The sequence below is a fragment of the Lissotriton vulgaris genome, chromosome 3_2, assembly GCF_964263255.1.
Source record: "Lissotriton vulgaris chromosome 3_2, aLisVul1.2, whole genome shotgun sequence".
In the NCBI taxonomy this organism is placed as follows: Eukaryota; Metazoa; Chordata; class Amphibia; order Caudata; family Salamandridae; genus Lissotriton; species Lissotriton vulgaris.
The window spans coordinates 182,403,182-182,426,738 of record NC_141690.1 but is presented as its reverse complement, the minus strand read 5'-3'; the positions used below and the strand labels follow the sequence as shown (position 1 = coordinate 182,426,738).

Below are 23,557 nucleotides of genomic sequence, written 5' to 3'. Positions count from 1 at the left end.
CGATCACTTCTCGACGCTCTTCTTCTGCCAGTGGTTGGCGGCGCGGGCTTGGAACCACCAACGATGCCTTCGGCGTCGAAGATAACTTCAAGGGCACCCCGGCCCCAGGCTTCGCTGTGAAAGCCTTCGGCGCCGTCTTCGGCGGCAACGTGAACAGAATCGGCGTGGGCGTTTTCACCGGTTTCTGGAGAGGCTTGGGCGGCACAGTGCCCTGCGGCTCGACTGCCGGGGTCCCCTCTCTAATACGCTGAAGGGACTCGTTGACCTTTTTAGTGAGCGAGGCGGAGGGACGCACCGGCTCGAGAGAGTCTTCTGAAGCAGTTTTTGGGCCGGCGACCGAGGCCGCAGTCTTCGGAGCCGAGGCAGCCGCCCCTTTGGCCTTGTCGATTGGAAGCGGGGCAGTGATAGACTCGGGGTCGTCCTGCCGCTTTTTTGTGGCCTTCTTATGGTCGTCGACCTTCTTGGTATCGATGCGACTTTTAAGTGCGTCGACCAACATCGGCGCCGACGCGGCCGCGTCGGACATCTTCACCTTCGGCTTCGACACCGTAGTCTTGGATTTCTTCGGCGCCGAGGCCTCCGAAGCCTTCGACCCGACCAGTGCGACTTGCGCTTTCGGTTTCGATATGATTGGCGTCGAGACCGATGGTATCACTTTCGGTTTCTGTACCGTAAGTGGTGCCGTATCAATGTCCGTGGCCGGGCCGGAAGGCGGAGCCGTGGGACGGGAATCAAGACTTTGGGTAAGGCCCAAAGGCGATCCCTCGGCCTGGGCCTTAGAATGGTGGCTGGCCCCGGAGTCAGTGTGAGGAAGCTCCTCTTCCGAGCTATCCTCTACAGTGGCAATGGCCCCGTCGTCGTCCCCTACCTCCTCGACGACTTCATCGAAATCCTCGTCTTCCGCGTCGTAGTCTTCCTCGACCTCCGACGCCGGGTTAGACTCCATGAAATCCTGGATAGTGTCGTCGCCGACATCCTCTGTGTTGAAGATGTCCGTCGGAGGGGGTGCCGATCGCTGGGCCTGCAGTCTTGCAGCTCGGCGGAGCTTGAGCGTCTTCTTCGACCGGAACTTGGAGCAGGCCATACACTTGGCCTCGTCGTGGTCTGGCGACAAGCATTTATTGCACACTGGGTGCACGTCGATATGTGGATACTTCGAGGCAAACACCGGGCACCTCTTAAATGGACTTCGTTCCATGATGAAAGTAGTTTGGAGCGTCGTGCAGGCCCGTCCGCGCCGAAAGCACGCGGAAGGGCAGTGTTGGCTCGGAGTCGATGAAAACAAACGATCCCGAACGATAGACAATACCGACGCGAGTCCTAAAGACCTTTTGGTCTCAAGTAAAAGAAGTTAAACAACTATCGATTCCGACAGAGGGAACCGAAACACATCCGAACCCAATGGCGGAAAAAAACAATCTGGGGATGGAGTCGATGCCCATGCGCACTGTAGTCCAGGGGAGGAGCCACCTATCTCGTGATACTTCGAAGACTCTTCCAGGACAACAATGTGCAATCATCCGGACCCAACACTAGGCGGCGATCTATGCACAGATATGAATTCAGCAGCCCACATGCCTCGAACCACGTGTTTTGTTTAATCTGTAAAAGATTTTTTTGGTCAAAAACAAATTCATCATATTTTGTAAGAGTAATTTCTCCTTATTTTTTAAATCACTTTAATGTCTCAATTTTAAATACAACTGTTCCACATCAGAGAGTGTAGCATGCCACTAAACCACCTTATGTATTTCAACTTTCAACCCATCTGCGGCCCAGCTTGATTCTTCCAAAGATTTACCAACGCTGAGTTGGAGAATGGGGATTTACTGAATAACTTGCACCATATACTTACATTTTGGGATGCATGAAAGCAAGTTCTTTAGGGATGGTAGGATGTCTCCGGAGGATATGATAGGGCTAGTCTAGGAACAAATCCCATCTTCCGTTTGGGAAATCCGTGGATATGGGCTGATTGCCTTAGTCCTGGGCAGGTCTATTGCATTTTTGTTGCAAACAGCAGCCAGGAGAAACCCATTATCTTTTTGGGTAATGAAAGAACCAGATCAATTCCCCAGAAACTCTTCTCTGTATTGCTGGCTCCTTTCTGACAGCAACCAATTCTATAGCAACTGCAATCTTTAAAGTAAGAGCAATTCTTTAGATCTCAGGACAAAAGGCCTTCTGCCGTTTTTAACCACTAACCACAGACATAATCCATTCTTTTGCAGTCCACCTAATGTACAACGGTGGTCTGCTACAGTATTGCTGGTGTTCTGAGAAATCGAAAAAGAAAATTCATAACTTGACCTACAGATTTAAAATGTACACTAGAAAACCAGATGTCTTATTCATGAGCCTGAAGAACACAAAAGCTAACCATGTAAGCCTCCAATCTAGAAAGAACTACTTACTCCCTTCACTGCTTACTAAAAAATATACCCTGGAAGAGTTAGTGTATCCTCACAGGAGGAAGCATACTACCATTAACACCTTCCATGCTCATGACGAGCTCAGCTCGTCATGCAGTATACTGCTTGTGTGCTCATGACGAGCTGAGCTCGTCATGAACAATGGGATTCAAGGGAGTGCAGCATCCGGATGAATTGCTGTAGCATTGAAGGTGTTAAATCTCATCAATAAAAGTCCAAAGCAATAAAGCAGAAAAATTATTGAGAAACCAAATTTGGTTACCAAAGGGGCTCGATGTTTCACTGTACAGAAGACAACTGGCAACTAAGTTTGTAAATGCTGGAACAACTGAGAAACCCTAAGGAAACCTCACCTTGTATGACAATAAGCGCCGGTCGTCCTTATCCAATATGAATCCGTCCACGAGATCATCCGCAGAAACATGCTTTGGCTTTTTTAGAGTCAGATCGTCATCTTCATCTTCCCCACGCATTCGACGTAGCCTTTCTTCCTGTAATTTAAACACTTTTACAAACAATCTAGTGCAAAACATAAGATTCCAACGTAGTCTTTTTTATTACTAAGTTCCCAAAGAAATCTTAATAGGTTGCACCAGAAACATAGGACAGCACTGGTGTTTTATACCCAGTCTTTCACGTTTACTAAGGCTAATTTCTGTTTACTATATGGTTACGGCAGCTATTTGACTATTCACATGTAAATGATAACAGAAGAACGAAAAATGCGGTCTGAAACTTAGAGCGCTTTACACAAGAACTGTCAAAAACATGGTGCAGAAAGCAGGCTAGCATTAGTATTTACGATGGATGTTTGTCGTTACATACCATGTCAAAATTTAAACAACATATATGTAGAAGTAAATAAGGTCTCACACAAATGTTGTGTATAATATGGATTGTAATTACAACTGCTAATAGGTGGAGTACAAAAAGTAGCATTTGCATATTTCGTTTATATTTTTACTTAATAAATGGTGAGCAAATGGAGCCAGACCACCCATTATCACTACACCAATTTAAGTGTGAATTACAGTTTTTCATGATAACGTTGCTTCTTGGGAAAGGGTCTGAGGATCTTTTGTATCCTTTCACCAAAATGTAAGTGTAAATTTCTTTTCTTTTCCTGTTTCTCTGCACTTGCCACTTACTTTAATGAGACACACACCATAAAAAACACTTCAGTGTTTGAAGTACTGTACCTGGGTCTTTGCTGGCAGCAGAACACAAAGGGATTCAATCATTTATTTTGCAAATGAAAGGCCCAACAAGCACAAGTCATGATCCCCCCCTTTAAGGCGATAACCATCCTTAAATATTTTGGAATATGTTCAGTTACATTAAGAACAACACATCTATGAAACATCACAGTGCTGGTGCAACATTTCTTTACTACAATCTTTTGGCTACTACATTTCTATTAAAATCATTCTAGTATGCCCCCTTTCTAGTATCCTGAATTGCAAAACATTTACTCACTAAAAGAGTAAATAGATCAAACCCCCAAGGGTTGGGCTCAATGCTCACAAAAAGTTCTGGGAAGCTTAGCTTGGACCTATCAGGAGGCCATCTGTCATTCTCCAGATTACCATGGCCATAAAATGAACTTAGCCAGCAATATGCGTATTATTAACCCCTTAAGTGCTGCTGACGGCCAATGGTCGTCAGCAGCGCTACCTCCCCAGTGCTGCGCACGACCATTGAACGTCCATTCAGCACTAGTTCTAATGGACAGCGCAGCACTGGGGAGAAATGTTTACACGCAGCTAAGGTGTTAACTGCTTATCTGTAATGTAAATATTTAACTGATACTTTGAAGTTTTCCTTTGGATCATAACATAAGATTGTGTTTATGTTGCTGCATAGCGAGAAGAACATTAGAAATAAAATGTAAAAAACATTGCTCCCTTATTTACTGCAGGCTTTGAGAGCCGTGCAAGGAGGTTCCATTAGTACCATCTGCCCAGACAGTACTGTACCTCTAGCTGCTTAAGTCGATCCTCCTCCTCCTTCGCGAGCTCCTCTTGTGTCTTCAACCTATCCGACGGCTGTGCTTTCATCTCGAATCCAAGCTCCCGCACAAGGATGTCGTATTCATCAACCTATCAGAGTGGGAAAAGGCATCTCCACATTAATACATCAGATACCCCCACAAATAGATAACTACAACAAGACACAGTTCGAAGTAAAAGTATACATTGCTAGTTTATAAACAAAAGTATATTCCAACAGATATAGTTTACCAAATAGTTCACACATTTCCCAGATGTATATCAGTTTCTTTTATTTATACATGCCCTGACCCTTGAGTAAAAAAAAAGGGCACTCCTGGGTCAAAATTTCAAATGGCAATATTGTCAGGGGACACAACAGTCCTGTTATTAACAGCCTTTTACAATTTTTATTAGAATAAAGACCTCCAAGCCCAATAAGAGAATTATATTAATTTATAGACAGTTTATGACAAACACCGAAGTATGCAGACATGTTTGTACTTACCCAAAATTATGAATATCCTGGAAATGTTGAATGAATGAGTAATGAAATGAAAAATATCACACAACACAGCAAGTCGGAATACAAGTTGGGAGAGACGAAGAGCTAGCATTCCTGCTTAGTGCTTGTCTCTTTTGATTGAGAGTTTTAAATTACAGCAGTCGAGCAGAGGAAAATTGTGATAACTAAACAACTCTACCAGGGCTCAGAATTGGGCAATACTTTAGGACCTGAAGCTTACTGGGAGCTTGATCTGCAATAGGCATCAAGGAGGCAGTGTCTTCTGCTAAGCCTGTAAACCAAATGGTATTCTGGCAGATATGGACAAGAGAGGCAAGTAGATATCAAATGAAGCCTTTTTCCAATGAGCTGAACTTCCTTTTAGCTTGTTAAGCTAGAATATGTTTTACAGTATCTGGGACATGAAGAACAAGCAATAAATCAGCCACACAATAGTCAATGGGTGACGAATCATGGCGGCTTGGGGGGACAGTGTCAAAACAACATTATGGGAAAAGGCTAAGTGGCTTGGTGTTTTTTTTAATTGCAGACAGTTGCTTCTTCTAGTCCCTACACCTAGTAAGAGAATCAGAGGAAACCTCAAAGCTTCAGGCAAGCTCATAAACCGAGGCTCCTGGATGAAAACACAAGATGGACCAGCTCTAAAACTAGCCACATAATAATACATTGCTGTGGTTAGAACACCTTTCATTCAAGTTCAATATACTACTGGGAAACAAACCCAAAAAAGGATAATGCCTTCCCCTTGATGACATTCATTCCATTCGCCATGCATGCAACGTGCATCTTAATTTCTGATTTTTTAAGTGGAATGGAATGTGTGTCCTGTTTTTATGCATGTTTGAGAGTAATGCATTAATGGCATAATGCCAGACAGAGTAACAAAAAAAAATATAACAAAAAAACACACATTAACTAGAAAACAAGTCCTAGATCACATCCCGAATTTGTAGGCTAACCAATTAACCTAAAAATAACGCTTCCTGGTCGTCTTTCGACACCTACTCTGAAGAAGCAATACACAAACTGCTCGGCACCTTGAAGCCTTCTAATCACCTCACAGACCCACTACCTGCCAATGCTGTTTGAGACTTCATCCCCGTTCTTCTCCCACTCTGGACTAAAATCATTAACAGCTCCCTTCAACAAGGTCTCATTCCAGACTCCCTCAAAGTGGGGCAAGTCACGCCCATACTCAAGAAACCTACAGCTGATCCGTCTGACTTAAACAACTACCGCCCTATCACCAATATCCCCACTCTGGCCAAGCTGTTAGAAAAATGTGTGCAACTCCAACTAACAAAACACATTGACCAGTTCGAACTCCTCGACCCTCATCAATCAGGCTTCCGAGCGAAACACAGCACGGAAACGGCCATGACACACATAATTGAGGACGCCCTCCAAATCCTGGATCGCAACGACTCATGCCTCCTCATTCTCCTGGACCTCTCTTCAGCATTCGACACGGTCAAACATGAGAACCTATTAGAGCTCCTGAATACCAGAATGGGCCTATCCGGGACTGTACTCAAATGGTTCACTTCCTTCCTACACAACCGATCCCAGAAGTTCAAGATCAACAATGTGCTGTCCTCTCCAGTGCCAGTAGATTTAGGCGTCCCATAAGGATCTTCCCTCTCACCCACGCTTTTCAACCTCATCATGGAACCACTCGCTGCCATGCTCCAGGCATCCAATGTACACTTCCACATGTATGCCGATGACACTCAACTTTACCTAAAGGTACAATCCCCGGAAGATATCAAACTTCTGAACTGCACAATTAGGAACACCCAATCTTGGTTGGCTGACAATCACCTCAAACTAAATGCGTTGAAAACTGAGTTCCTCCTGATATCATCCCCTGCTAAAATTACCACCACCCAAATATGGCTCAATCACCTAACAGCATTCAATGTCCAACCCATCGTCGTGGACTCTGCGAAATCCTTAGGCATCACACTTGACGCAAAGCTCAATATGCAACAGCACATTAGCACATTAGCAAATCAACACCTTGAGGAAACTCAAACCCTTCCTCCCAGCCAAGGACTTCCAAACTGCTGTTCAAGCACTAGTCATCCCCCGCATAGACTATGGAATTGTGGCCCTCAGCGGTCTCCCTCAAGCAACAACAGCACCCCTAAGAGCCTCCCTAAATGCTGCCGCGAGACTCATTACGGGCTCAAGGAAACACTCTCATATAACACCTGACCTGAAATCCCTGAAATGGCTTCCCCTCGAAGCCAGAATACAATTGAAAATTGCGGTTATGACACACTCAGCCATACACCACAAGGCTCCCACCTACCTCACTCAAAAGTTGACTATATCAGGAGGTTCGAGATCCAATAGAAGTACAAAAAGTCTGCTCCTGAAGCCTCGCAGATTCCGTAAGGAAAAAACCTACAAACGTTCCTTCTCAGGAATGGCACCCAGGATCTGGAATGCACTCCCTCCTGAAACGAGGATTATCTCCTCCACTGTACTCTTCAAGAAAGAAGTGAAAGCCATCCTTATGGCCAAGTTCACCTGATCCTCACTGTTGCTGCTCAGAGACTTTGCACCGATCTTGTAACGTTGGATACTTAATGTTCCAATAACTTTATGCTCATGACCTACTGACCTCTTTTGCAGTTGGATCAAAGACTATGCACCGTCCTATAGTATTGTCTTTTGAGGGTTTACTGGTATCCACTGATCTCTATGGCAGCTGGATCAGAGTCTTTGCACCGCCCTATCATAATGTCTATTTGAATGTTCATTGTTATCGCTAGAACTGTATTGTAGCTAGCTCAGACTCAGCACTGTCTTATATTTTTGTCTGAGTGTTCTCTGCTATTTCATGATCTCTATTTTAGTTAGATCAAAGACTCTGCACCGCCTTATTTTACTGTCTGAGTGTTTACCTGTATCTTATTAGCACATGACTGTTATCCTATTATGCTACCGTTCACTATATTGTACCCAATTATTATGTCTACTCACCCTCCTGTTTGCCCACTCCCCCCCCTGTGAAGCCCTCTGATATCTGTTAAGATCTTGTTCGCGCTATATAAAACTTTGAATAAATAAATAAATAAATAAATTACAACACTGCATCTGATAGCAAAAGGACTGATCACTGCTTAGTCGACAATCTTCTTTTGGTGCTTATCTTGGTATGCTGAGAAATGTCTTTCTTAATCGGCTTACGTTTCATGACATTTTCTGAGATTTCCAGAGTAGTTAGCATTTAGATCCATCTCTATCTATTTACTTTACATAATAATTGCCTGAATGTATGGATTTATTTTGGTGTTATGTCGATTGTGAGTACTGTTAGAATAAATTAATCAAGTAAAATACAGACTAAAGAAATGCTGACCTTGATAGCTATATGGAATGTTTCTTTGTGGGGTTCTTCTTTAGGGTACTCTAAGTGTTCCATTGTAATTACCCACCTTATTTAGCCATAACAAATATATTGGGTTGCTGGTAACAAAGGCAGCAGGAAACTGCTGGACAGAGACAAAATTCTATGAGAAGATTAAAGTTCTAAAACCTGTCAATCAGAATATCAAATGCTTTGGTGATGCAGTTAGCTTGAGAGTTGACCAGCACTGTAGAGGAGGGGACTGTGGCATCAAGTGCTATGGTCATCAGAATGTAATGCAAACACTGAATTGTGCGCTTGTTAAGAAGGGCTCAGGCATTTAATGAAGTAAAGTCTGCAGCTGATAAAGATATGCTTAGGAACACAGCAATGACCATCAGCTCCTACCTCTGATAGAGATTTTGCAATACCCCTGTAATTGAATATTTAAACAGTGAACAGGTGCTGCTGTGAAATGGTGAGACGTAAGCAGAACAGTGAAAATGCTCTCATTTTTCAGCAACCATATTTTGAAATGTTCTTGCTCGTCAGTCACACTTTTGAGAGGGTAGAACCTCAGACAGTCCCAGTTGGTCTTTTGCATTAGGGCCGCTGATCCCTAAATTCCTCTGACCAGCTAAAACAAAATTCATCAACACTAAAGCAGTGTCTCAGAACAGATGACATTTGTCTGCTCACTCACTGCCGTCCCTAATTAGCACATGCTGCAAACCAGTATCATTACTAATTTTACTGCATGACCTCTTGCCCAAGCTGCATGACTAACAGGGAAACAGAAGTCCTTTATTTGTCTTGATAGTCACTCTTTTTGTAGCCAGTCCTTCACACCCTCCGAACTGTCAGCGCTCTCATTCGATGGATGTTATTCTTAGAGTTTATAATGCAGCAAGAATACACTGAAGGGTAAGGATGTTTGCCCCTAGTAATAAATCTTTGCTTTCTCGAACCAACCTATCCACAACACTAGAGTGTTTCTCCTTGCCATGACTCCATTCTCTGACACGATGGCCGCTGAACCCTCTACCACAGCTCTCTCAAGAAGCCCCAGTGTCTCAAACCATTGCCAACCCGTTAGTGCTCTGCAGGGGCAGGAAAATTCTGCTCAAGTTTCTGTGTCCCTTCCCTTCAGTGATCACTCTCTTCTCACGACAGACAGAGGCTGCCCAGGCAATGGAGTCAGCCTTGGCTACCATCTTGTTCATGTGCAACTTTCTGACAAGAGTATTGACACCTCTTATGGGCTATCTCATCTTTGCTGCATCCAACAAGACCAGGCTTCATATCATGGCATAGGTCCAGGTGTGGGCCTTGTCCTACATTTGTCAAGGTGGCCGCCTCAAACCCCAGCTAGTTCTGCCCCCATGAATCCAGTCTTAGAGCTTCTGTCCTGAAGCTGCATCAAGGCCACTGAAATGACCAGCTCCGAGCAGAGGGCTTTTAACACCACTGTGAAATATGAAGGGATATAACAATATAAGTTTCAAAACATCAAGATGCTTACCTTTGGCTTTTCTTCTGCTTCAGTCTTTCTCTCCGATTTTGGAACTTTATGCCCTAGGAGACCCTGAATGGCTTTCCAGTCTTTATCGAGCTTCTCCGTCATTTCCAAGGTGTTTTCTTTTTGGTTTTGTCTTTCTCTCTATGAAACGAAAGTACATAAAAACAGCACTGATGAATGCAGAAGATCAGGTAGCCAATTAGTGTACACTGTAGGCAAGGATTTTTTTGGCAGGAGTTTTATATTGTGCAAACTCGACCTGAAAGTAGCTGAGTGCTTTACAGGAGCCCTAGTCGAGTTACTGATAATCACATACATTTTGTCGTGCATGGGGAGATCAAATGATTTGCCCAAAATCACAGGATGTTGAGCGACCTTGCTGAGACTTGAACCCAGTTTCACAGCTTTGCGGTCGACCGATCTAGCTGTTAGGCCACATCTCTTGCAAATATTTTTTTATTAGTGTCTTTTTCAAATACATAGCATCTCTTGTTAACATAGTGTAGGAATCTGCTTCTTATGTAATGCATCTCCCTGGCCCTGGTTCTCTGCCTGATGCTCTAGCTATATGATGTAATTTGGAATGTTATGGATGTTCGTACTTGAAGGGGGAGCTGTTGGATTAGATGGGCTGAGCAGCCATGGGGCTGCTCCTGGTGGGGCTTATATTAAGACTTACATTGGAATTTACGAAGATGTAACTTGAAGAATAAACTACAACTACAAGAGCTGTCTACTAGACTTTATTGATTTCTACACATAGGCTTCGTCACATCAGATTATTGTTTGGACAGAAATAGCAGCTTAATATATGGATTTAAATTAATTTATTAGCTTGCTAAGTTTTATGCTATATCTTCTGCAACTGTGAAGAATAATTTTAAATGACGTGATTTTCATAGACCCCTTTAATGTAATAATCGCACTGCACTTCCAATGTTCCTCATTCTTCTTGAGGCCTTGTCATATTGCTTGCCCAATATGAGGAGATTCTACAAGGATAAGGAGGAGGGTAGGGGGGCAGAGAGAGAGAGCAAGCGAGAGAGCGAGAGAGAGAGAAAGAGAAAGCGAGAGAGAGCGAGAGAGAGAGAGAGAGCGAGAGAGAGCGAGAGAGAGCGAGAGAGAGAGCGAGAGAGAGAGCGAGAGAGAGAGAGAGAGCGAGAGAGAGAGCGAGCGAGCGAGCGAGCGAGCGAGAGCGAGAGAGAGAGAGCGCGAGAGCAAGCGAGAAAGAAAGCGAGAAAGAGAAAGCGAGAGAGAAAGCGAGAGAGCGAGAGAAAGAGAGAGAGAGAGAGAAAGCGAGAGAGAGAGAGAAAGCGAGAGAGAGAGAGAGAAGCGAGAGAGAGAGAGAGAAAGCGAGAGAGAGAGAGAAAGCGAGAGAGAGAGAGAGAAAGCGAGAGAGAGAGAGAGAAAGCGAGAGAGAGAGAGAGAAAGCGAGAGAGCGAGAGAGAGCGAGAGAGCGAGAGAGAGCGAGAGAGCGAGAGAGAGCGAGAGAGCGAGAGAGAGCGAGAGAGAGAAAGCGAGAGAGAAAGCGAGAGAGAAAGCGAGAGAGAAAGCGAGAGAGCGAGAGAGAATATCTTGGGTTGCTGCAACCTGCCCGGTTATTTGTGCGTGGCAGTAACAAACATAACAGAACGTATATTTGTAAAGCGCAATTCACCCAGGCCTCTTAGCGCTGAATAACATGTTTATTGTTACCCAACTCAATGGTTCTCATTCTATCAACCTCAGAAGGATGAAGGCTGAGTGGATCAGCCGAGACTTAAACCTGTGACCATGAGGTCAAACACAGGCCCCTACAGTGATTGCAATAGCCCACTAAGTGACCAGACCCGGCAGTAGAACCTAGGGTAACCATGATTTAGAGTGAAGAGGGAAGCAGCATATGGGCCCAACCAAAGTTGTGGCTAAAATATAAGACCAGCCTCCAGGGGCTATTTCGTGCAGGCTATTTATAAAACAGACACTGTTGAAACTGGGCAGGAAGTTTATATACATTGAGTCAAAAATTACACTGGATGAAAGAAAAACGTAATTATTCAAATTAATCACTTGTGAAGGAGAGTCTTCAATTAAGTTCATTAAAAAATCCTAGATGCACACGAAATCTCAAAATATTTTTGAAATTGCTGGTTTTCTTTTTTTTAAAATTACATTTGTTTTTATGGTTGCACCACAAGGGATAATTACAATATACATATTCACCGACCTAGCGTCAACATTCTACCTTTGTCAGCCATCTGTGCATAACAAGAAAAGGAAAGTTGCACCTAAAACCCCTTTCCCACCCTCCCCTGGGTGCCCATGAAGCTAATGCACAGCTATTGGCAGATCTCTAGTGTCCATAATGTTCAACAAAAGAAACGGCGCTGTGCTTTGATCAATTGTAGTAATTTTAGATATTTAGGGCAGGTAAGCTCTGTGAATTAATGGGATAGAAGAGTAATAAATAGACACCAGACCTCACTGAAGGTATCCCCTTGTTCTCTCAGTGTTGAAGATAGCCTTTCTATCCCCAGCAAGTGCCAAATACGATGAAGCCACCCCAATCTGGTCAGAGTCCTTTCGGTGACCCATAGAGCCAGGATGGTTTGGTGAGCCACCCCTAGTGCCAGTGCGATATGTCTACCTCGCCTGGATTTAAGTGGGTATGTCAATGGTTTGGGTAAGCCAAGCACTACATATGGCGTAAATGGAGTATTAAAGTGAAGGTCAATCTCCAGGAGTTTGTCCCAGAGGGGAGTTAGCTTAGAGCACTCCAATAAAATATGTATAAGTGACACAGTGGCATCCCCACATCGCCAGCACTTCTCACTCTGTGCCGGGTTCCCTTTATGGAGGAGATTTATGTTGCGGTTTCTATGCTAGCTGCATTGGTTGCTGTGTGTCTTGCCCGATAACATATATATCCCGCCATTCCTGAAGAGAAAGATCCCGCCCAAGTTTCCATTCCCAGCGCAGTTGTGCCGGACACTTCCCCTCTGAGACTACCTCCAAAAGTAGTTTATTTAAGTCCGATACTAAATGCGGGTCTGATTCTTTACTTAAAAGCCACCTCTCGAATTTCATCAAAGGACGTTGAACTGCCTCTTTAACCTCTGGCTGCATCACCCAGGGTCTGATCTGTGTGTATCGGAATCTTTCACTCTACAGAATGGCATTATCAGACCTCAGGGTACTGAACGGAATAGTGCCATCTTCATCATAAAAATGACCCACAGGGGGCGTTGTCTCGCTACACATGGAGTGAGAAGCACGCTGTGAGAGCTCCGGGCCGCCGCCACTAAAATTAGCGATCTTTAGCCTTACCTTCACACTGAAAGTGGACCTGGACGGAGGACTGTAGCTGCGGAGTGGTTGGCGCTCCCCTTCCTGGGCTTGCGGAGTGCTGGTGGTGCTCAGGGGTGAAGATCTCGGCGATGCATGAGGAGAAGCCTGGGGAAGATCGGTGAGTCAGCCATTTTGGTCACCCGGGCCCAACGCGGCACCTGTCCTTCTTTGTGAGGCCTGGGGACATTGAGGGTTCTTCGGCGATCCGGGAGTGCCTACACGAGCTCCGGCAACTGCCCGGCACAGTAGGATAACCTGTTGTCCTGCACCCAACCTGACCTGAGCGATCCGGCGAGGATGTGAGGTGTCCGCCATCTTAGGCGCCCGGAGCCCGCTCGGCTGAGCGTACCCGCCTTCGAGGACTGGAGGTGCTCAAGGTTTGCTGCGACTCCCCGGTGGTTTGATGGGGGTCAAAAGACAAATACGTTCCTGCGACACCCCCAACTGCCCCCACACTGAGTCCGAGAGGAGTCGTGCAGTAAGACGTGGGTGGTCAAAGAACGAACAAATGACGTGGCCGCCATTTTTGCTGCCTGGAAGCGGCGCTGCGGCTCCGGTCTCCCCCTTGAAGGTCGGGGGGACTGGGAGACCTTATGTGACCCCTGGGGGGCTCCGGTAGAGCTTGAAGGCACACTGACGCTGTGAGGGCCCAGATACCTGCCTTGGCTGCTCTTCGGGGGACTCTGCGGGAGACACCCGACATCTTGGCTGCCTGGGCTGTGGGGAGCGGTGGCGGGAGGAGAAGGCCCACCAAATTGCAATTGGAGTGCTGCCTGGACCCAGCCTCGACCTCGGTGGCGGATTGGAGGTGGCGGGCCCTGGAGAAACCTGCTACCCTCCCCGAGGCTTGGGGAGACCGGGACCTTCCGCTGCTCCGGGGGGCTACTGGGGGCCCTGAGGCAGCCTCGTGCTGTGGGGTCTTTGGTGGCCCCCAACCTGCTGCAGAGCCGGCATTCCGGGAGGTGAGGAGAGGCGTCGGATGGTGTGCTCGCCATCTTGGGGCCTAGACGCTGTATGTCTGAGCACTCCCTGCCTTCGCTGACTTGAGGTCCAGGAGGACTGCCGCGACTCCCTAGGGGACATTTGCAGAGCACACGGTGGACCGGCTGCGGTGAGGGTCTTGGCTACTCCCCTCTTGGGAAAGAGAGGTCCTGGGAGCAAGGAGATCGAGGTCCTGCCATGGGCGAGGTGCCCGCCATCGACGCTGCTCGGGCCCCATACTGTGGTGTCTGGTATTGCTGCAACTGCCATTTTGGAGTCTACTCTCCCTGCACTTCACCCCCATCGCTGTGTTCCAGGGAGGCCGGAGACACTTAGAAACCTGCTGCGACCCCTGGGGGCCTTTGCAACACCAGACGGAGAGAGGATGCTGTAGGGGCCCAGATTACCTCTACCCTGTTTGCCTCGTGGGCGCCCATCGCCCCGGCTGTCTGACCTGCTGAGAGCTGTAGAGAGAGGAGGTAGTCCGCCATTTTGCGGTAAGAGTGCGGCTGCGATCTAGCCCGGACACCATTGACTGGCTGGAGGCGGCGGGCCCCTGAGAACGGGTCCTGCGCAGGTGAGGAGGTGGGTGTGCCGTCGCCGCCACGGGTTGCAACACTGCGTTCAGAGCAGCCTGACTTTCCTGCACTCCCGCCGTTACCCTGGGTTTAGAGCTGTGCCCCGGCGGCGGCGCCCCTGCGCAAGTTGGCCACTGCTGCTGGGGAGTCCGGCCATCGATACCTCGGCCCCCAGCTGCCTCATACGGTCCCCGCTGGGGCTGGACGTCCCCAACCGCCCTCCTGATAGTTCTCCTGACTTGTGCTGGTGCACAGCGGAAGGTCCGTAACACCACAGCCAACGTTCTCTTCTCCTTTTCTTTGAGGGGCCTGGGGTTGGTGGGCCAGTCACTGGAACAATTGCCCCTCCTGATCCCTATGGTTAATTGGGGCATATCACTTTGTTGCTGCTGCTGCCCTAGCTTCTACACAGCTACACTACAAGTGCTAGCCCCTTGTCAATTTAAGGTGCTGATCTGTAACCTGGTGGCGCTGCGATCTGCTTAAAGTGTTGCGTCTGCCGAGTAGGGTCGCCTCTCCCTAGCGGCCTTTTGGATAGCGATCTTGTTACGCAGCCGCCTGGACCTCTGCATCGTCGACGGCAGCCTGTCCCCCGGAGCACATCCCTGCCCCAGGGTCCTTGGGAACGATGCCCCTTGCTGATGCCCTAGTGGGCTTGATCCTTGCTCTTCTTGCACGCCGGCTGGCACATGGGTATTTAGGCTGTGCGTGCAGCTATACTCCTACGGCGGCACTTTCTAACAGGGTGGTGCCTCCCGTGAGGGCCAAGCAGTCACGACATCACTTCTACGCGTCTATGACGCGGTAACGTTTCAGGAAGGACCCTTCAGCAACCCCCAAGGAGGTTGCGAGCACAACTGCAGGGGGCAATCCGGGGTCAGCTCCCGCCTCGGCCGAGAGGACAGCGACTGGGAGCCCTTCTGAGCCAGTCACACAAGCATTCATGACGCTCTATATGAAGGAACTCAAATCTGAAATCAGGTCCCTACGCAATGAGGTTCAAGCCTGTGTCATGGACCTCCGAAAGGATGTGGGGGAGCTGGGAGACCGAGTACATGACTTGGAAAGTGCCTTGGATACTCGCACGGAGGACCAGGAGCACTTATGGCAGTGGCTGGCCACCTTAGAGGAACACCACATCAAGCTACAAATTAAACAGGAAGATTTGCAAAATAGGGGGCGCCGTAACAACATACGCATAAGAGGGGCCCAGTTGGTGCAGAGGTGCGGATATAATGACATATGTGGCGGACCTGCTTCGTGACATCAGGGGAGATGACAATTCCCCATCGCCTGCCTTGGACTGTGCACATAGAGTGACTGGACCTGCGGGAGACCTGGTCTAGTTCCTGCCTGCCTAGACCCTGACATTCTGACTCAGGTCCATTTTTTCACCGAGAAGGAAGCGATTCTCAAGGCTGCTCGGGACAAGCCCGAGATCTGGCTTAATGGGACGCCTAAGCAGTTGTATCAAGACCTAGCCCCCACAACACTTTGCCGCCACAGAGACTTTAGACCCATCACTGATAAGGTCCGGGAGCTTAACATCCGCTACAAATGGGGGCATTCTTTCGCGCTCATATTCCAATGGGACTCCAAACGGCGAGTGCTGAGATCATTCAGAGAAGCGGCCCAACTACTTCAGATCCCTGACACTTTGCCCCCGGCCCCCCCCGCCCACCCCACCCCCCACCTAGCCCATCTCGTGCGCCTGCAAAGGCCAGAGTCCCACTAAAGCCACAATGGAACCCGGTGCGTCATCTCTCCTCCAGGGAGCGCAGCAACTCCTCCCAAGAGAAGCAGGACATAATCCAACCTATCAAAATCCCTAGAAGCGGGCCAATCGCCTTCGAGCTCGCAAACGGCTGCTAATAAGTAACTGAACTCTGTAATCACTGGCCACCTTGAAGGATAAACTATTCGCCTAGCAAGTGTCTGCCCCCACCATTGATTGGGAAGCTCTCTTGAGACCTCTCTGGCATGCCCTGCCCAACCACTTCCAAGGGTCTGATCTGGGCCAGGGACCTCAGTGGACTGACACGCGCCTTGCCAGTCATCCCTTTGGCAAAATCTACAGTCAACCAGCCCCGGGAAAGCAGGTTGTGCCCCTGCGTCTCTGCCTTCCGCTAGGCGCAGTGCCTCCCACAGGCTCACGAACCTCTGACACAGAGTATCTCCCGACAGTCTGCGTTGATGCATTGCTTTCCTGTTTGTTTCAGGGAGGCCCCCTGACTTTACCCTGATCGACTTTAGCTGGGACCGCGGTGGACCACGAGTGCCGTATTGGACGGTCCTCCGCAAACGGGTGCAGTAAATCTGCCCAACGAAGGCCGCCCAGGTTGTCCCGATGGAGACTCGTCACTTACAGGCTTGCAGGTGGCCGAATCTTATTGAATTGATCTGTCTCCAGTCGTCAGGCCACACGACTCCCCTACACCTAAAAGCAGGCTTTAACCCACCAATGAATCACTGCAGCGTTCCCTTTCTGCTTTTCTCACTTTCCTCCAGAAGGTGCTTTATTGGACATCTGATGTACGCCATGTCGGTGGCCGCCTGGGGCTGCATCCCGGACTTCTTGATCTACTTTGCAGTGCGATGACCGACCCCCACTCCTATTCCTGGGAGAGTGACATCTCTGGGACAGCCTGTGCCCCGGAGTGCCTGGCTTCTCCCTAGACTGGATTAGGATATTGTTGGCCATGCTGGCCGTTACAGTTACTTCATTGTTTTCCTTGTATCTATCCCTCCCTTCTCCTTCCTCTCCCTAACCATCACCTCGGCGGGGTGGGGAGGACACCTGACCACTAGGGAGGTCCTCCAGGGATCAATTAGATCTAGGGAACGTTTGCTTGACACAGCGACACTACCCGACAGTAGCGGACTATGACCTCTGTACCCTGTTTGAAGGTCCTTTCCCTCAATGTGAAAGGGCTTAATTCCCCCAATAAACGCCACCAAATATGGCGCTACTTATTGTTGCATAACCCAGACATAATTTTCCTACAAGAGACCCACCTCCTCAGGCGCGATGTCAAGCTCATGTCACACCCACGCTTTCAACACCAGTTTTGGTCCTCGGCAGTCACCAAGACAGCGGGCGACGCCATTCTCTTTAGGGCGGGCATACCACAGTGTGATACTAAAGTAGTCCGGGACTCTGAGGGCAGATTTCTTTAAGTGGAGGTCAGGAGGGGGTATCGCACACTCACTCTCTGCAATGTGTACGTGCCAAACCAGGGCCAAGACACTTTTTTGCACGGGATTCTCCGTGAGCAGGTAGGGCGGTGAATACGGACCTCATAGTGGGGGGAGACTTAAACTTGGTTTGGGATGCCGAGCTGGATCGCAGTAGGGGTGCCTTTTACGGGGTGGGTGCTGTGAGAAGTTGGCCTGATATGCAGTGCTCACTATTCTAGTGATAACTATGTATCAGTCCAAACAACCCTTATTGATGATTGGTTGTAAGTCAACCGTAGACCAGCTATCCTAGTAGCATGGACAAGAGCAGTCTTTAAGCTAGACTCTAGAGGGCGTGTTAAGCCAGCTGTTATACCATCACATATACCCCTTGAACACCAAGTGAAAGGACACCACACAAGTTGTTATGAAAATAAAAGTATATTTATTTAGAACACAACAGCCCTGGACTCTTTATGAGGACAGGGCGCTAAGCACAATACAAAGCTCTTATGAACATACTGAAAGTCGCACAATTTACACAAATGCCAGAGGGGCACGAAAAACCATATACTCTAAAAGTGGAATGCGAAATTACTAGCAGGTAAGTACTACTCTAATAGGCTTTAGGATCGTTAGGACTGGACTACTGAACCTTCAGATTACGAGCAGGAGGCCTAGGGAGATCGGGTGCAGAGTGTGCACTCTCACGCGGGATGCAGGACAAAGTCTATGGATGCTAGATTTTGTAAAGTTAGTGTTATCGGACGAATCCGATTAGGTAGAGCTGAAACGAAAAAGGATCTGGACCCTTGGATAGTTAAGCTATGCTGGAGCACCGAAATGCGGAGATTACCTAGCCCAGGGGCTGCGGCTGCATAGGTCTGAAAAGACGTCGGGAATCCTCGTTGCAGTCTATGGAGCCTGAAAGAAGAAGTTGCTGGCAGGCGACCAGTGATGAAGTTCGAAGTGACCCAAGCCTGGATCGGTGATGGAGGATACCTGTAAGCGGAGGGGACCAAGTTCTGAATCACTAGCCAGTGATTAGATGGGCACCAGGATGAAGTCACCTCGACCAGGTGAGTGGGCGAGGCTGGGCTCTGCAGTCTCTCGGACCAGGAGGCGTTGTCGGCGACCAGGATGGAGGTGCGAGCTGTCCCACGAAGGTATCTGCTGTCGACGTCGCTGGACCCAGGATTGGGGCAACAAGTCTTGGCAAATGCAAGCCCACGCGGTGGACTCAAAATGGCGTCTGGAGTGGACCAGGAGGGTCCGGGGTGCTCCTCTGTTGGAGGGGAGCAAGAGCCAGTCTGGAGAAACCAGACCAGCGGTGTTGTCGTCGTGGTGCGTCGTCAGGAGGGCCACAAGCCAGCAGGCAAGTAGCCGGACAACGCGGTGAGCAGCAAAGAGCAGAAGGGCCCCACGCAGATCTCGTGGATGCTGGGGGGCTGAACTTCGGTGCTGGAGCTGCTCAGGGTTAGGGCTTCTCGAACCCCAAAGCACTCACTCGAGGATCCCTCGGCGGTCGTCCTGGATAAGCTTAGTGCAGTTCTGAAGATGGCCGGTCCCTCGAGGTCTCGTCACACTAACGAATCTCAGCTGGGCTGATGATGCAGGTAGAGGTCAGAGGTGCCAGGGAAGCCAGGTCTCGTCGTGCTGGTCGGTCGGATTCCAGAGGAAGGACGTGCAGCAAACCGCAGGTTGCTTAGTTGGTGCCCGCAGATGCAGGGTGACTACTCCTTAGTCACAAGGGAGAAATCTTAGGAAGAAGTCTTGAGTTCCTTTTGTAGAAAGTAGTTTCAGGATTCAAAGATGATTTAATTTGGAAGGGTCCCCGCTCCCACCTTTATACTAAAGAAAGGGGCTGGTACGGGACTAGGTCCTGCCCATGGGTGGGACCAGGAAGGGGGGTGGTTACACCCCTCTCCCATGCCGGACTTTCCCCAGCTCAGGGGCTGGTGTGCCCCTGGAACTGGTTCTAGCCGGCCTATGCGTAGTGAGCACCGGGGTGCCACTTGGAGTCCCCTTCCTCTAAAGCCCTGCCTACCCAGGATACACAAAACCCTGTCTGGGATGGTGCTAGCACCGCCCCTGACAGGAAACCCTTTGTCCAAGCTCTCCTTGCTGGAAGGACTCCCAGCAGCAGGAGGTCAGACTTGTGTCTGTGGTGGCAGCATCCATTTTGTGATGCTGAGGCTCGAGTTAACTTTAACCGGGGTTCACAGTTACATACATGTCGTGTCCCTCTAGAAGGGTGGAATGCTAACCCCGTCCCCAGAATTGGCGAGGGGTTAGTATTCCAATTCGTATGACACCTTACTCGACATGTTTTGATAAAGCGATACCAGAGTTGGCATATAACCGCGAGGATTATAATGCACTTAAGAGTATATGGTATGCGTTATCATGGAACAGCTATTAGGACTTGGTTCCGCAAGCTGCAAACGGGCTCAGCTCATGCCAGAGCACCATCTCACATGATTCCAAGCACTCTGCCTTCAGGATTGTTAAGGCCTGCCATAGGAGTGACTGATAGGAATCTATGTGTCCATTTTAGGGTTAGATATAGGTATACTATATCTAAAGCAAAGGGTGATTACACCACCTTGCCCCAGCTGTCGTGCAGCCAGTTGTGTCAGATTTAGATGGCCAGCCAGGGGTGGCATAATACATGCTGTAGCCCCTGGGTACACCAATGCCCTGAGTTACAGGGTCTGATAAGGTGGCCCAGTACCAATTGGTATATGCACCTAAGGTACATGGAATCCATTTTACAGAGAGAGCAGTAGGCCTGGGGCCCTGAATAGCAGGGTCCCAGGTCAACTAAGTCGGAAAACCAGCAAAACACCAGGCAAAAAGTTGGGGGCAACCATAGTCAGGTATCCACCCTCCTACAGGTGTGATGTCGGCGGCAACTAAAAAATCTTTCACTGCTTTGAACCTTATAGATGTCTGGCGTTATCACTCGCCTGAGAGTCGCGGTTACGGTTACTACTCTCATGCACACCGCTCTTACTCTCGCATTGATTTCCTCTTCGTGTCTCACTCATTGGTTGGGGACACCCTTTCTTCCGACATCTCCGATATATCAATCTCCGACCATGTGAACCTGGAACTACCCCTCCACGAACGCTTTGCACACCCCAAGCGGCCTACAAGATGACAGTGTACGCCCCATATTCTTAGGGACCCAGTAGATAGGGAAGAAATCCAATCAGCCATCATATCTTACTTTGAAACTAATGACCTCCCTGAAACACCTCTTCCAGTTTTGTGGGACGCGTTTAAAGCCACAATAAGGTGTCCTTACGTCTCTTGTCATCACGAGGGCTGTATGAGGCTAAACTCACGTGTGAAACCAAAACGTTGGAGAAACTGGGTCAGGAACGGCCCCTGGCAAGTCACAAGCGACGCTTTGGGGTCCACAGAGGTCAGCTTAGGGTTCATAGAACGAATAAGGAGGAACGAACCTTGCTTGTGCTACGGCAGCGCTACTATGATGGAGAAGACAGAGTAGGAACGGTCTTGGCACGTCGCCTGCGAGAGAGGGCAGCTAAAGCTCACATCTTGAAACTAAAGTTAGGAGATGGATCATGGGCCACCACGAAAGCTGATAAGCTTCAAACGTTTCAAGACTACTAAACATCACTTTACGCTCGAGATTCCCCCTCCTAGATCTGATATCTGTCACTTTGGACGCTTGTGATTGGGATCCCTTGGGCGACTACCACTCCAAGCTTCTAGAGGAACCAATCTCTATGGAGGAGCTAGCCGGTGCCCTCAAGGACCTTCCACTGGGGAAAACGCCGGGCCCTGATGGGCTTCCAGTCCTGTTTTATCGCACCTTCTTGCCGCATCTTCAAACATACCTGCTGTGCCTTTTTAACTCTTTTTCAGACACTGTTGGACCGTCCCCTGATATGGCGATGGCGGAAATAGCCCTCATACCGAAGCCTGGGAAAGATCACATACTCTGTTCTTCTTTTCGCCCCCATTGCGTTGTTAAATACAGATCTTAAATTATACACTAAAATTCTGGCTAAACGGCTTAGCGTGCACTAACCCAACCTCGTCGGACCAGATCAAGTAGGCTTTATCCAACAATGCCAAGGAGCAGATAACGTGCAGCGAGTGGCACACCTTGTAGGGAGGGAGCGGCATTGGGGGATCCTGGCCTGCCTGCTCTCGTTAGACGCCAAAAAGGCATTTGACCGGGTGGACTGGGGGTTCCTTCGCACTGTCTTGCAAAAAGCAGGTCTAGGGCCACGCAGGATAGCGCGCATCATGGCCCCTTATATTTCTCCCCTCGCTAGGGTGCGTGTTATTGGCCAACTTACGCAGCCCATCTCTATTCTCAGGGGTACCAGGCAGGGCTGCCCCCTGTCGCCCCTATTGTTTGCCCTGGTAGTGGAGCCACTTGCTATTATGGTGCACGTGTCATCTAACATCCGTGGCATTGCACTTGGGGGTATAGAACATAAAATTGCCCACTTTGCGGATGATCTAATCCTTACCCTGGCTGATCCTCTGCACTCGCTTCCAGCAGTACATATTTTGCTCCAGCTCAAAGAGCAAGCTTCGGGGCTTAAAATTAACCACACAAAATCTTGGGACCTTAACCTCACGACTTCGGTTGATGAGATTACGACCCTGCAAGTTCTCGTCCCCTATCAATGAGCTACCAGTTCTGTACGCTACCTCGTCCTTAATTTAACGCCAGATCTAGCTACCTGGACCCAAGCCAATTGGCAAGGATATAAAATCTCAGTTATCACTGATCTGCGGGCGTGGAAATCCCCGCCACTCTCTTGGTTGGGACGCCTCAATACGGTCAAAATGTCTATCTTGCCGAAAATCCTTTACCGGTTTCAAACGCTGCCGACGCCCATCCTAGAACATCAGATTCAGGGGTTGAAACGTGAGCTCACTGCTTTTATATGGGGGAAAGAAATCACGATTCTCTAGTAAAATTTAAATGCTTCTGAGGGATATGGGGGGACTCGCCTGCCCTAATTTGCTGGAGTACTATTGGGCGTCCGACCTTTGTTTTATACCAAAATGGACGGCGTAGGAAAGCGAGAAAGTGTGGTTCCACATGGACAGAGCGGTCACCTGTCGCCCTCTCTAGAATCATGCGTTGTTGCCCCGGGAAGCGCGTCATAACAGCGGATACATGCCGGTACCTACTAAAACGGTGCTCGAGGTTTGGGATAGAGTGGTGGTCCGTAGAGGCCTCGCTACCTTTCCGTCTCCGCATACTCCAATCGCTCGCAACCCGCAGTTCCCTCCTGCATATCGCCCGCCCTACTTTGCAAACTGGACAGATACGGACTGCAGAACGATCCACAACTTGTTCATTGGGGAAGACCTTAAACGTTCGCCCAGTGTAAACAAGAATTTCGGCTAACTAAGAAGGATAGGTTCCAATATATTCAACTTCGGCATTGGTTACAGGGGTCCTCTCTATCGCAGGCGGCTACGCGACCTTTTACGCCGTTTGAACGAATAGCGGGCACCTGTAACTCCAAGGAATTAATATCTTGTATATACCAGATCCTCCAACACTCGCACCGATTGGACCTCCATCAATACCAACGGCAGTGGCAATCCGCATCGGATGCTGACATGGCTCCCTCCCAGTAGGCACGCCTTTGGCGTGACATTTCAAAAA

General features: G+C 48.7%; 1 protein-coding gene across 1 annotated transcript in view; it reads right to left on the bottom strand.

Moving 5' to 3' along the window:
- Window positions 1-23,557, bottom strand: part of NOP14 (NOP14 nucleolar protein) — a 297,291-nt gene that overhangs the window by 164,131 nt on the left and 109,603 nt on the right. Inside the window, exons 5-7 of the mRNA XM_086964160.1 lie at window positions 9,827-9,964; window positions 4,409-4,531; window positions 2,786-2,923 (exon numbers count right to left, since the gene is read on the bottom strand). Coding sequence (XP_086820286.1) covers window positions 2,786-2,923; window positions 4,409-4,531; window positions 9,827-9,964 — 399 coding nt within the window. The remainder of the gene's footprint in view (window positions 1-2,785; window positions 2,924-4,408; window positions 4,532-9,826; window positions 9,965-23,557) is intronic.